General features: G+C 44.9%; 1 protein-coding gene across 3 annotated transcripts in view; it reads left to right on the top strand.

The window, feature by feature from the left end:
* The window catches only part of miga2 (mitoguardin 2), a 54,804-nt gene that overhangs the window by 4,372 nt on the left and 35,592 nt on the right, over window positions 1–14,840 (top strand). The window contains exons 1-2 of one of the 3 annotated variants that reach the window (XM_067969971.1): window positions 7,565–7,633; window positions 13,682–14,106. In XM_067969971.1, coding sequence (XP_067826072.1) covers window positions 14,011–14,106 — 96 coding nt within the window. In that variant the 5' untranslated portion in view covers window positions 7,565–7,633; window positions 13,682–14,010. Of the gene's footprint in view, window positions 1–7,552; window positions 7,657–13,681; window positions 14,107–14,840 lie in introns of those variants that run through there. The other 2 variants (XM_067969970.1, XM_067969972.1) reach the window with 2 other exon arrangements.

The following is a 14,840-nucleotide window of genomic DNA, read 5'->3' on the forward strand; positions in this document are numbered from 1 at the left end:
GATGATATGCTAAATGGATCATCAATTGAGGCCATATGGGTTGAGCTAAGAAGTAAAAAAAAAGGGGCAGTCACACTACTAGGAGTGTACTATAGACCCCCGAATAGCGAAAGGGAGATAGAAGAACAAATATGTAGGCAAATTTCTGAGTGCAAAAATAAGACGGCAATAACAGTAGGGGACTTCAACTACCCTCACATCAACTGGGATTCAAACAGTGTGAGGGGCACAGAGGGTGCAAAATTCTTGATCAGTGTTGAAGAGAACTTTTTTAGCCAGTACGTGACAAACCCAACAAGAAGAGATGCAATTCTACATTTAGTCCTGGGAAATGAAGATGGGCAAGTGGGTGAAGTGACAGTGGGTGACCACATTGGGGATAGTGACCACAATTCAGGTAGTTTTAGCATTATTATGAAAAAGGACAGAGTTAAATCAGGGGTAATCGTTTTAAATTGGGGGAAGGCAAATTTTACAGAACTAAGAGGTGATTTGGCAGAAGTGGACTGGACACAACTACTTGAGAAATCAGTGGGAGGCACTAAAAAGTGAAATTCTACGGGTACAATGCAGACACGTCTCCTCAAAGAAAAAGGGTGGCACTGCCAAATCTAGAGCTCCCTGGTTGTCTAGAAGTAAACAGGGCAAGATAAAGCAGAAAAAGAAAGCTTATGACTGTCACAGAAAATTAAATACTGCAGAAAGCCTAGAAGAGTGTAGAAAGTGCAGGGATGGTGTAAAAAAGGAAATAAGGAAAGCAAAGAGAGGGCATGAAAAAATATTAGCTAGTAAGATTAAAGAAAACCCAAAGATGTTTTATCAGTACATTAAGAACAAGAGGATAGCTAAGGAAAAGGTGGGACCTATCAGGGATGATAAAGGTAACTTGTGTGTAGAAGCAGAGGATGTGGGTAGGGTTTTAAATGAATATTTTGTCTCCGTATTCACAAAGGAAAGGGATGATCCGGACATAGTAGTTAAAGAGGAGAGGTGTGAAATATTGGATAAGGTAAACATAACGAGAGAGGAAGTACTAGAGGGACTGGAATCCTTGAAAGTTGATAAGTCACCAGGACCGGATGGATTGTTTCCTCGGCTATTGAAGGAAGCCAGGGAGAAAATAGCGGATGCTCTGAGGATCATTTTCCAATCCTCACTAGATACAGGGGAGGTACCGGAGGACTGGAAGACTGCAAACATAGTACCGTTGTTTAAAAAGGCCGAACAATTATAGGCCGGTCAGTCTTACCTCGGTGGTGGGCAAATTATTAGAATCAATACTGAGAGATAGGATAAACTGTCACTTGGAAAGGCATGATTTAATCAGGGATAGTCAGCATGGATTTGTTCAGGGAAGGTCATGCCTTACAAATCTGATTAAATTCTTTGAGGAAGTGACCAGGAGGATTGATGGGGGTAGTGCAGTGGATGTTGTCTACATGGATTTTAGTAAGGCATTTGACAAGGTCCTACATGGCAGACTGGTCAGAAAGGTAAAAACCCATGGCATACAGGGGAATGTGGCGAATTAGATCCGAAATTGGCTCAGTAACAGGAAACAAAGGGTAAAAGTTGATGGATGTCTTTGCAAATGGAAATCCATTTCCAGTGGTGTGCCACAGGGCTCAGTGTTGGGTCCCTTGCTGTTTGTGGTATATATTAATGTAGGGGGCATGATTGGCAAATTTGCAGACGACACAAAAATTGGCCGTGTAGTTGATAGTGAAGAGGATAGCTGTAGACTCCAAGAAGATATCCATGGGTTGGTGGAGTGGGCGGAAAAGTGGCAAATGGAGTTCAACCCGGAGAAGTGTGAGGTAATGCACTTAGCGAGGGCAAACAGTAAAAGGGAATACGCAGTAAACGGGGATATATTGAGAGGGGTAGAGGAAGTGAGAGACCTTGGAGTGCATGTACACAGGTCCCTGAAGGTGGCAGTACAGGTAGATAAGGTTGTGAAGAAGGCATACGGAATGCTCTCTGTTATTAGCCGAGGTATAGAATACAAAAGCAGAGATGTAATGATGGAACTGTATAAAACGCTGGTAAGGCTACAGCTGGAGTATTGTGCGCAGTTCTGGTCACCACATTACAGGAAGGACGTAATTGCTCTGGAGAGAGTGCAGAGAAGATTTACGAGAATGTTGCCAGGGCTTGAAAATTGCAGTTACGAGGAGAGATTGGATGGGCTGGGGTTGTTTTCCTTGGAGCAGAGGAGGCTGAGGGGTGACTTGATTGAGGTGTACAAAATTATGAGGGGCCCAGATAGAGTAGACAGGAAGTATTCCCTGTTTCCCCTAGTGGAGAGTTCAAGAAGTAGAGGACATAGATTTAAGCTGATTGGCGGAAGGATTAGAGGGGACATGAGGAAAAACTTTTATACCCAGAGGGTGGTGGGTGTATGGAATTCGCGGCCCAAATTGGAGGTAGAGGCAGGGACCCTCAACTCTTTTTAAAAAAAAAAAAGTACCTGGACCTGCACCTAAAGTGCTGTAAGCTGCAGGGCTACGGACCGGGTGCTGGAAGGTGGGATTGGAATGGGCACCTGGTTGTTCTTCAAGCTGGTGCTGAATGGCCCCGTTCTGTGCTGTATCTTTTCTATGGTTCCATTTCTATGGTTCATCGGTTTGAACTGAGCACCACCCTCTGTGGTGTAGCATGTTGGTGATCTCATACAGAATTGTCTTGGTATCTCCTGTGAAATATTAAGTACTGAAACTGTATTCCAAATGCCGAAAGACGGTTGGCTGATTTTAAAGGACTTTTTTTCCCGATAGTATTTCATTAGCAGGTGCACTTGTTGCTGTTTACCACCCATCTAGGAATATACAAAGCAGGCGTGATCCCTCGTCTGTGCTGAGCTAGCTGATCTCATCTGGGGCAGCAGTAGGTAAGACGGTAGGTTCCTATGCTAGAAGGGGGTTGGATAAGCTGCTGTTCAAGCTCTTGATCACTATGCAGTGACTCCTGCTTGAAAGTGCATGTGTGTGGCTTTCTGGGAAGTAGGATTGGCCACTCAAAGCTCATGGAGAAATATTTTTAAGGCCGATGATTGGTTTGTGATAGTTGCTGTTTGCAAACTTTGAAAAAAACATTTGAGCAGTTTGGTTGGTTATTTGGGGGTTGCTGGTTCCTGATTGTTGGTGATGGTAGTATTTCATATCAGTACAGCAACAGTTGGCTGTTTGACAAATCAGCTTGATTTAACTGAACAGATGATGGGTTAAAGCACGATGGATGATTTACGATGCTGTCGACACATTTAAGGTGAGACGTACATTTGGCCACAGCATCGCAAGTACAGTTCGTGGTCCAATCGCAGTGCTTTGCCCAAACACAAAGCTCCTCCTGGTGTCAGCATCATGATCCCAGCAGGAATCAGGCAGTTTGTAATTATTGGCTGTATTTGAGATACAATAGGCATTTTAGCATGACTTATACAGTTGGCAAGTAAAAAGAAAGCACTTGCATTTATATAGCGCCTTTCATGACCTCAGGATGTCCCAAAGCGCTTTGCAGCCGCTGAAGTACTGTTGAAGTGTAGTCACTGTTGTAACTTGCATTTATGTAGCGCCTTTAACAACCAGCCACGTAAAGAGCTATTAGGACAGGTGACCAAAAGGTTGGTCAAAGAGGTGGGTTTTAAGGAGCGACTTAATGTAGGAAGTACAGTAAATTAGTACAGTGAACAGCTTGCTATAATGAATATATCGGGTGTGCCTGACTTGTTTGTTACAGCACGACTGCAATGTGTATAAAGCAGCCTTATATTGGGTAACAGGCTATTTACTTTGAGTTATACAAGAGTGTTATATCTTAGTGACGCAGTATGCATATGTGGAAAAAATTGACGGGTATGTTCAATGGATGAGCGCACACTGGGGGATCACCTGACTCTGTAAACTACTCAAGCTTGGTTTTTTGTTATTTATAGCAATATCTAAACCCCTTGAGTTTCTTCCTGGCATGTAACTCGCTTACAGCAATTGTGTTCTCTAGAATGAACACTGAATAGATTGGTTTCTAGTGATTCTCTCCCTAAGCAAAAATATTACAGCGTGAGGTGTTATTGCATTCCTTTGGCTCCTGAATAACTGATGTCTAATTCCTTTCTGACCCATTTGCTGAATTGCTCGACTCCTTTGCTTTTAGAGTGCCTCTCAGACTCTTTAATGTTTTTAGCACTTTGAAATTGTTTAGTACGTATTCAATATATTAACTTGTTTTCATTGGAGGAAAGAAAATCTAGGCTCACACACCACTGCAGTACTGAGGGAGAGCTGCACTGTCAGAGGTACTGTCTTTTGGATGAGACGTTAAACGCCTGCCCTCTCGGGTGGATGTAAAAGATCCCATGGCACTCTTTTGAAGAAGAGCAGGGGAGGTCTTCCGGGTGTCCTGGCCAATACGTATCCCTCAACCAACACTGGTCGTATATCTCATATCTGTTTGTGGGACCTTGCTGGGCGCATATTGGGTGCCGTGTTTCCCACATTACAACAGTGACTGCGCTTCAGAAAAGTATTTAATTGGCTGTAAAGTGCTTCGGGATGTCATGAGGTTGTGAAAAACGCTATTTTTTTTATTCATTCATGGGGTGTGGGCATCGCTGGCAAGGCCAACATTTATTGCCCATCCCTAATTGCCCTTGAGAAGGTGGTGGTGAGCCGCCTTCTTGAACCGCTGCAGTCCTTGCGGTGAAGGTTCTTTCACAGTGCTGTTAGGTAGGGCGTTGCAGGATTTTGACCCAGCGACGATGAAGGAACGGCGATATATTTTCAAGTCGGTATGGTGTGTGACTTGGAGGGGAACGTGCAGGTGGTGGTATTCCCATGTGCCTGCTGCCCTTGTCCTTTAAGTAGTAGAGGTTGCGGGTTTGGGAGGTGCTGTCGAAGAAGCCTTGGCGAGTTGCTGCAGTGCATCCTGTGGATGGTACACACTGCCGCCACAGTGCGCCGGTGGTGAAGGGAGTGAATGTTTAGGGTGGTGGATGGGGTGCCAATTGAGCTGGCTGCTTTGTCCTGGATAGTGCCGAGCTTCTTGAATGTTGTTGGAGCTGCACTCATCCAGGCAAGTGGAGAGTATTCCATCACACTCCTGACTTGTGCCTTGTAGATGGTGGAAAGGCTTTGGGGAGTCAGGAGGTGAGTCACTCGCCGCAGAATAATGTAGCCACAGTATTTATGTGTCTGGTCCAGTTAAGTTTCTGGTCAATGGGGACCCCCAGGATGTTGATGGTGGGGGATTCGGTGATGGTAATGCTGTTGAATGTCAAGGGGAGGTGGTTGGATTCTCTCTTGTTGGAGATGGTCATTACCTAGCATTTGTCTGGCACGAATGTTACTTGCCACTTACCAGCCCAAGCCTGGATGTTGTCCGGGTCTTGCTGCACGCGGGCACGGACTGCTTCGTTATCTGAGGGGTTGCGAATGGAACTGAACTTTTGCAATCACCAGCGAACATCCCCATTTCTGACCTTATGATGGAGGGAAGGTCATTGATGAAGCAGCTGTGGATGGTTGGGCCTAGGACAGCATAGGACACTGCCCTGAGGAACTCCTGCAGCAATGAAGCAGAGGTACTGCAATGATGTCAGCAAAGGGAACTCCTCTCATGTTGTGTCCATTCTTCCCCATTGATGTCTGGAAGTTTGGTCCATTTTAAGGACTATCACAAGCCACCTCTTTATTTTCCCTTTTTGTCTAGTAGCAACATAGAACTGTAGCAATTTACAATACAGAAACAGGCCATTCTGTCATGTCTGTGCTGACGTTTTGCTAGAGCAATCTGAAACTAATGCCACTGCCCCGCTCTCTCCCCATAACCCGGTATCATTGCCTGCTTCAAATGTTTATCCAATTTTCCCTTAAAAGATGAGTTGGTTTCTCCTTTAGCTACTCCCTGTGGCAAAGCATTCCATGCTGACAACCCGCTGGTTAAAACAACCTGCTTTTATATAGCGCCTTTAACATAGTAAAACTTCCCAAGGTGCTTCACAGAAATGTAATCAGACAAAAATGGACATTGAGCCAAAGAAGGGGATATCAGGAGGGGCGACTAAACGTTTGGTTAAAAAGGTAGGTTTTAAGGAGGGCCTTAAAGATTTAGGGTGGGGATTCCTACATGGCTGAAGGCATGGCCACCGATGGTGGTGGCAAGGGTTGCTTGGGGAGTGAACAAAAGGCCAGAGTCAAAGGAGTGCAGAGTTCTGGGGGGGTTGTAGTGCTGGAAGAGGCTCCAAAGACATGGAGGGGCAGGTCCATGAAAGGATTGAAACACGAGGATGAGAATTTAAAATTCAAATCGTTGGGGGATCAGGAGCCAGTGTAGATCAGTGAGGACAGGGGTGATGGGTGATCCCATGGTACAGGACAGGATTCGAGCAGCAGTGTTTTGGAAGAGTTGAGGTTTATGGAGGATGGGAGGCCGGCCAGGAGAGCATTGGAATAGTCTAATCTGGAAGTGACAAAGGCATGGAAGGTGTTTTCAGAGCAGATGGTCTGAGCCGGAAGTAGGTGGTCTTTGTGGTGACGTGGATATGGGTTTGCAAGCCCAGCTTGGGGTCATATAGGATGCCAAGGTTACAAACAGTCTGGTCCAACCTGTAGCAGTGGCCTGTGCAGCGCAAAAAAAATTGCAAGAGCAAAAATGTCAGCCAACGAAGGCAGTTATGTCTGGTTACTGTTGGAAGTGTTTTGCATCTGGAGGCAGGGGAAAAAACCACCTGCGAGGTGATATGTGCCACTTTACGAGCTGGAGGCAGAGCTGTAATATATATCAAAGGTCGTAGACATTCTCCTTTATGCTGTAATTCAGTCTACAATGAAGGGCAGGGATCAGCTGACATTTGCTTCTCACTGCTCAGGATGTTATCCGAGCTGCTGGATTGAATTATAGCAACGTGACCCCACTGGCCAGTAGTAGTAATCTGTGTAACTAGGGCTGGTTTGCTTCATTTAGTTAGCGATTAGATTTTCATCTTTGCGTTTTTACTATTTTTAAATATAAAAATGTATTCACAAACGCTGCTAGCATTTTTATTTTTGAAAAAATTATGAGGGGGAGAATCATTTCATGTATTTTTCTTGTTTAATTTTAGATTAAGCAGGAAACTCCATCATTGGCGGCTGTGCCTTTAGCTACCTAGGTCCCACTGGAATTCCCTCCCTAAATCATCCATAAAAGCCATTTCCACCACTCCCAATATCTCCTTTGGCTCAGCACCCTGTTTTGTGTGATTACGCCTCTGTGAAGTGCCTTGGGACATTTTACTTTATGTTGAAGGCACTATATAAATGCAAGTTGTTGTAGTTATAACATTGTACCTCTTTAATAGCGCAATAATCACTACAGTTAGCATTTTCGCTAGAAATTAACCTTTTTAACTTGAGTAAAATATGTTCTATTGGGATAGAAATAGCTTTTTTTGACATTTCCTCAGTCCCCTGCATCCATAGCTCGCTCCTTTATGTTCAGTCCTTGCCCCTCAATATAAACGCTGCAGAGGTTGCAACAAATCTCCTTGATAAGTTTTGTTTCTTTTTGTTAACAGGAAGTAGGATTTATTCTCTACCAAACCATATCCTGCATCCCCCAACCCTGGGGCTGAAGATGTCTGGTGGAATTGTGGGAGGTGAGCCTCACTCTGTGTCCAAGGTACTTTCCTTTAAGGTTTTTAAGCCCATTCCTCGTATTGTTTAAGTGACAAATTATTTCAAGGTCATTGATAGTAATATGATTAACTGAAGCAATATCACCCCCTTATGGCTCAGTGGCTAAATGTACCACCCACAATGGCACTGAGACAGAACATAAGAGGAGGGTCCCGGGTTCCATCCCTGGCCTGTGCTGTTACCTGATCTCAGTTGGAGCACAGGTACGTACGGTAGTGTAGCGTCTCTGTTACTGGGCTGGTAATCCAGAGGCCTGGACTAATAATCCAGTGAACGCAAGTTCAAATTCCATCGCGGCCGTTTGAGAATTTGAATTCAGTTTTTAAAAATCTGGAAATAAAAGGCTGGTATCAGTAAAAGTGACCATGAAGCTGTCAGATTGTCATAAAACCCAAATGGTTCACTAATGCCCTTTAGGGATGGAAACTTGCTGTCCTTACCTGCTTGTATGTGACTCCAGTCCCACACTCTTGACCCTTAACTGCCCTCTGAAGTGGCCTAGCAAGCCACCCAGTTGTGTCAATCCACTATCTAGTGGTTCAAGAAGGAGGCCCACCACCACCTTCTCAGCGTAACTAGGGGAATGGGCAATAAATACCAGCAATGCCCACATTCTGAGAATGAAATAAGAAGCTACCATGAGCCTTAGCGTCTCTGTATCCCAGCAACATTCAGCACCTTTAGGCGAGTACAGAGAAATTTGGGAAGAAGGAGGGAAAATTAATTTGAGAGCCCAGATCAATACTTTTAGGGATGCTTTCCATGGAGCTGTGAGTTGCCTTTTCCTTTCTGCAATTCAGAGGTGCTGAGGGCAGGTTTACAATCACAGCAGAAATCAGCTAACTCAGTACAGACTGGCTGTCAAACCTTTCTGGTCTCTAGGGGGCGGGTTTTCCCTCTCCTGTACCAGGGAGCATCGAATTGCTTGGGTGCTCGACTGTAAGGGATCCTGCCCAAGTTTCCGCCCGTGAATTTAAATGTTCCTGGCCCAGATGCAAAAACAGCTAAATCTGCCCCTGTGGCTCAATACTACACTGGGTGCTACATTTATACACTGAGACAGGAGAGGTGCTTTTATCTGATAATTTAAAACATTTCTTCACAGCAGTTCTGACCAAATATAACATGTACCTTTTGCTTGGGCCAGTAACTGCGAACTGTTCAAAGAAAGAAACCTACTCTTCTGATTTTGTCGTTTGGTGGCGTAATGCATTCAAGCACCAGTACGTGGCACCATTGAGAGTGGGACAGATGTAGGTTCAATCCTTCCCACTGGGTGTCTCATCTCAGCTTGCATCGCTATGGGGAGGGTGTGTCCTTACTGGGTTGATCCAGAGCATTCCTATCAGCCCCCTCAGCACCCGCAATGGCAGAGGTATTGGCCGCAGGTCACCTGCCCCCCCCCCCCCGCCCCCTGACCTAGGGAGCCCTGAAGGGGAGGGGGAAATTTGAGAGTTATTTACCCGCAATATTACATTTCAAAAATACTCGTGTTACTTTCCGGTGGAACATTTCCTAATTCCAGGATACCTGATTGTACGCACCTGTGGGATACAGTTTACATTCCACTAATGGGCTGAGCTGATAACTCTGAGCGACAAAATCCTATGTTAGTTATAGGCAGCACTTTGAGCTATAAATTCTATGCCACATCTGTTCATTCATTCGTTCACTTTCACTTTCCAGCAGGAGTTACTGGGTGGCAATCGGGGGCAGAAATCCGAGCTGAATTTTTCCTCCTCAGGGGTGCTGAAGCCAATGATGGCTCTCTGCTTTGGCTGGAACCAGCTAGCTTGACACGCGTTGGGGATTGACCCTTTGGTGTGGCTTGGTTCTGTACCAGGTTGTGCATTTGCCCCCTGAATGTAGAAAAACAGTGTTGATCTTAATTTCTACCTGATTCATCTATTGTAACTCACACTTTTCCATGCCTTTTAGAACTGGGCAACTTCTTACCTCCATCAGTCTCCCCTTCTTCCTAATATTTACAGTCCTTTAAACCCCAAGCTTGATATCTCCTTATTACAGCTTCTTGATTTACCTTGTCTCCTTTTCAGTATTATAGGCCCTGACCCTTCGCACTACAGCCCTGGTTTTAACCTAATTAACCATCATTCTGACTGTTAACAGGGTGTCTTTCCTTCAGACAACTCCTAGAGGGGGATACGTTTCATTACTTGCAGCGTACTGAATCACAAAGCTGAAATGTTCGGTTAAAAATCAAGCCCTGTTTCTCTCGCAGTGCAACCGGAAAGTCTCAAAAATAATGACAGATTGGAAAAACGATTTTATAAATTAAAACATGGTGTACCTGTCACCCTTTTTTAAAATAGCTGATATGGATAACGGGAATCTTCCTTTCTGGTTGCTCTCTGTGGGCCATAGACTTAGCCTAACCCCCTCTAATTAAGTCCACAGCAGAGCTGCAGTCGGTCTCCAGCACTGAATAGTTTCATCCTTTCAGTGGCAAGGTCACCCACACTGTACTTGCAAGAAATAACATTTTAAATAAAAGGGACACACTTCCAACTGCCATGAGCATTTTTTTTTGTAACTAGTGAAAGATTCTCTTTCCCAACCCCCCCCCCCCCCGGCTCCCCCCTTTCAAAAAGGCCCCTCTGCTGGATGTCTGGGGCGATGTAAGCTTTCGGGTAATCATCTTTCTTGTACTTGGTTGACTGACTTGAGAGTCAGTCAGTCAGTCTTGTGATTGCCTGAGCAGCATCTTTACAGCAATTGTATTGAAATGCGGAGAATGCACAGGTCATGGGAGAATTGGGATTGGAGTGTTAGGTGGAAGATTTCTGTTTTTTTGAGGGGACGGTGTGAAAGGACACAGTTTCACAATATTAAAACCACTGTTTGTGAGTTGTGCACGAGTCTAGTGTCATGTATGTGATTGTGTAGAACTATTGGAAAAGTGATATAAGACAAGAATAAGCTGGTATTCACGTGTACTGTGGACATGTTGGAGCAGTGCATATGTGAGGTCCTGTCTAATGTTTGTGATTGTGAAGATCTTTTTATACTTCCTGGTCTGCTTTTAATCCTGGCACAATCAAAATTCTCATCTTTGTTTTCAAATCCCTCCATGGCCTCACTCCTCCCTATCTCTGTAACCTCCTCCAGCCCTACAACCCTCCGTGATCTCTGAACCGCTCCAATTCTGGCCTCTTGCGCATCCCCAATTTTCATCGCTCCACCATTAGCGGCCGTGCCTTCAGCCGCCTAGGCTCTAAGATCTGGAATTCCCTCCCTAAACCCCTCCATTTCTTTCTCTTGCTTTTAAAGTGCTCCTTAAAACCCACCTCTTTGACAAAAGCTTTTGATCACCTGTCCCAATATCTCCTTGTGTTGGCTCGGTGTCAAATTTTGTTTGATAACGCTCCTGTGAAGTGCCTTGGGACGTTTTGCTACATTAAAGGCGCTAGATATAAATGTACGTTGTAGTTGTTGTACACCACTTGAGCCGAGATTAATGTTGATTTGTGTGCTGAACACATTTGGAAACGCTCACTGCCGGACCTGCAGCTACCGGCCTAGGTGCTATGTTTAAAACTGAAAACGCTTTGGAATGCTGTGATGATAGAGAGAAACATTCTCTGACTGTACTAACAGGGGAAGATCATACTGCATTGAAGTACTGGTCCCTGCATTCATTGTTCCTGTTTGTGCAGTGATCCTGTTAAAATACGGACTGTGTTGTGTTGGGTGCTGCTTTATTTTCCAGAGAAGTTGAAATTGGGACATTGCCTCTCTCTCTGTTATCCTGACATTTAAAGGGCTGATGATACACAGAGCTTTCCCATCTGTACAATGCAGTGTTCCATTGAGCTTTGGAATCACCCTGCTGGGGGTCCCATTCAAATCTGGGACCTGGGTCTTAATCTCTGCTAGTTGTGAGTGTCCCACATAAAATTAGTCTGGGGCCATCTCATTTTGCGAGGAAAAGCAAGGAATGGGAGTATACACTCAACGGATAGACACGAAGGTTGTGGATAAAAAGGGGGGATTAGAGATTCAAATCTCCCTGAAAGTGTAAGTGTAGGTAGATAAATCTATTATAAAGGCCAACAGCATTTTGGGGCATAGAGTACAAGAGCAAAGCGGTAATGATAAATTTGTATAAAACATTGGGTTAGGCCATAGTGTGCAGTCCTCATTATAGAAAGGACACTAAAGTCATAGAGAGCGTATAGCGTGGATTCATTAGTATGATGCCAGATTGGGAAACTAGTTATAAAGAGACTTGAGATACTGGGGGTACTATTTCGATTAGAGCAGAGAAATTTTAGGAGAGGATAGTAAAATGATGATGGGGTGAATAGGAAAAGACAATTCCCTTTGATTGGGGAGTCGGTCATCAATTTAAAATTGTCACTGAGAATAAGGAGAGAGATTGGGAGAAATTTCATTATGCAGAGAGTTGTAGGACCATAGAATGCTTTGCCAGAGGGAGTGGCTGAGGCAGAGACCATTGCATCTTTAAGGGAAAAGGGGATAATATGTGAAGCAGAGGAAGATGCAGGACTATGGAGGAGAGAGTGTGGGGCAGTGGGAATAGTTTTGGATTGCTCTGACAATACAAAGCTAGGTGGGAAAGTAAGCAGTGAGGAGGTCAGAGTCTGCAAAGGGATATAGACAGGTTAAGTGAGTGGGTAAAAAGGTAGCAGATGGAATATAATGTGGGGAAATGTGAGGTTATTCACTTTGGTAGGAAGAATAGAAAAACAGAATATTTTTTTAAATGGTGAGAAACTATTAAATGTTGGTGTCCAGAGAGACTTAGGTGCCCTGGTACAAGAAACACAAAAAGTTAGCATGCAGGTACAGAAGGCAATTAGGAAAGCAAATAGCATGTTGGCCTTTATTGCAAGGGGGTTGGAGTACAAGAGTAAGGAAGTCTTACCTACAATTGTACAGGGCTTTGGTGAGACCTCATCTAGAGTACTGAGCACAGTTTTGGTCTCCTTATCTAATGAAGGATATACTTGCCTTAGAGGCAGTGCAACAGAGGTTCACTAGATTAATTCCTGAGATGAGAGGGTTGTCCTATGAGGAGAGGTTGAGTAGAATGGGCCTATACTGTCTGGAGTTTAGAAGAATGAGTGGTGATCTCATTGAAACATATAAGATTCTGAGGGGACTTGACAGGGTAGATGCTGAAAGGTTGTTTCCCCGGCTCGAGAGTCTAGAACTAGAGGGCATAGTCGCAGAATAAGGGGTCGGCCATTTAAGACTGAGATGAGGAGGAATCTCTTCACTGAGGGTTGTGAATCTTAAGAATTCTCTACCTCAGCGGGCTGTGGATGCTGAGTCATCGAGTATATTCGAGGCTGAGATAGGTAGATTTTTGCACTGTAGGGAAATCAAGGGACATGAGGATCGGGCAGGAAAGTGGAGTTGAAGTTAAAGATCAGCCACGATCTGATTGAATGGCGGAGCAGGCTCGAGGGGGTGTATGGCCTACTCCTACTCCTATTTCTTATGTTCTTAAAGAGCCAGCACAGACGTGATGAACTGAATGGCCTCCTTCTGTGCTGTTAGTCTCTATGATTCTTAGGGGGTAAATGGGAATTACAGGCATGCTCCTACCAGTTGGGGCTACTCTCTTATTGGCTCATTTTATTTTCTCGAAGACTTTTTTCCTCCCTTCTCTCCGCTCCCGCTCTTCCCCCCCCCCCCCCCCCCTCCCCTCCCCCCAACCACACCACCCTCAAAGCCAACCACTTTCTCCAGCTGCAAGGACTGGTGACCTGCTCTATGATTTCCGCTGATTCCTCTTGATGGGAGCGGGGGCGGCGGTAGGGGGGTGGGGGTTGACTGCAAGGAGGTATCACGTAGCAGTCCTGAGTGAGTCACCATCTTTTTTTTTGCCTCTCCTACGGAGAAGTGTTTGGCTTTTTCCTGAGTGTGGAGTCAGAGGCATGAACCTGCATCGAGCCACTGTTGTGTGTTTTTTTTTGTCGTCAGCTCTTTTTTAATTGTGGCTTTTATTAATCTTGAAGGAACAAGTTGTTAGAGCACTGAGGCTAGGGCTGCAGTTTTGATTGCAACCGCACATTAACCGGGATTAATCGCTGACCCACTGCCATCGGAAAGAAACAGAGTGGGGCCAGGAGACGGCTCAGTTTGTCGGGACTGCTGCTGCTGTCTTCCCCTCCTCCCCCACCACCCCTCTCCCCCAGGGGCCTCGCCGCAGAATTTGAAAAATGCGATGAGAAGCGATTGAAACGCTTCTGCTCGCTGACCCTTGACGGTTGACTGCACGGGAACCTCGGCGAACAGAATCTTGCTTGCCTTGCGGACGCACAGGAGCAATTGACCTTAGTGCGCGATGTCGATGAGGAGGACAGACGGGGCGTCCATTATCCAAGCCCTGGCGATGACTGTGGCCGAGATTCCAGTATTCCTGTACTCTACGTTCGGGCAGGTATGTCTGCATCCAGTGTGGCAGATTCCATTTCTACCTCTTGTTTGGGGAGAGAGGCAGGTAGTGGAGGAGAGACCTGGTTCTGTGCCACCCCTTGTCCGTACTGTACGTGGTTCTGTTTTCGAAGTAGGTACGCCAAGTAATTTCACCTTTTTGACTTTTTAGTGATCTTGTGCTTCAATTGTGTTTTTCAAAAAACAAATTTCCTAAAAGAAGTGTCGCAGCCAGATATCCCATCCTCCACACTCCTTATCTGCACTCTGGCGCTTTCCATTAGGGGCCAGATCTCTGTCTAATCGTTCCCTTCTCTACTTGACATTCACACCAAATGTAACGACTCCGGCACAAGCACGATGGAATGTTTTTCAACTCAAAGTTTGCAAAATCTGATTTGCATTTTGGCACTTATTTAACAAAAGAAAAAAAAAGACCAATTGGTATCATTCTGTATGTTCCTCATTCTTGTATCTTGTAGAAAACTTCAGTACCTTAAATTAACCAGAACTGATCACCTCTGTGGTTCTTTGAATTTTAGTTTTGAATTTGGGGGTGGAGGTGGGGGGAGAGACATGATATTATACTTTCAGTAGGAAATATTTAAATTTAGCTTGAAAATTTAGCATGAAAATTTAGCACTCATCTAACTATCTTTATAAAAAATGTTTATTTCCAAGTTATTTCATTCACCTGGGTTCCTAGTCTGTTGGTGGTAGGATGGTTCCCAGCACCACTTT

The sequence above is a fragment of the Heptranchias perlo genome, chromosome 31 (assembly GCF_035084215.1).
Source record: "Heptranchias perlo isolate sHepPer1 chromosome 31, sHepPer1.hap1, whole genome shotgun sequence".
Classification (NCBI taxonomy): domain Eukaryota; kingdom Metazoa; phylum Chordata; class Chondrichthyes; order Hexanchiformes; family Hexanchidae; genus Heptranchias; species Heptranchias perlo.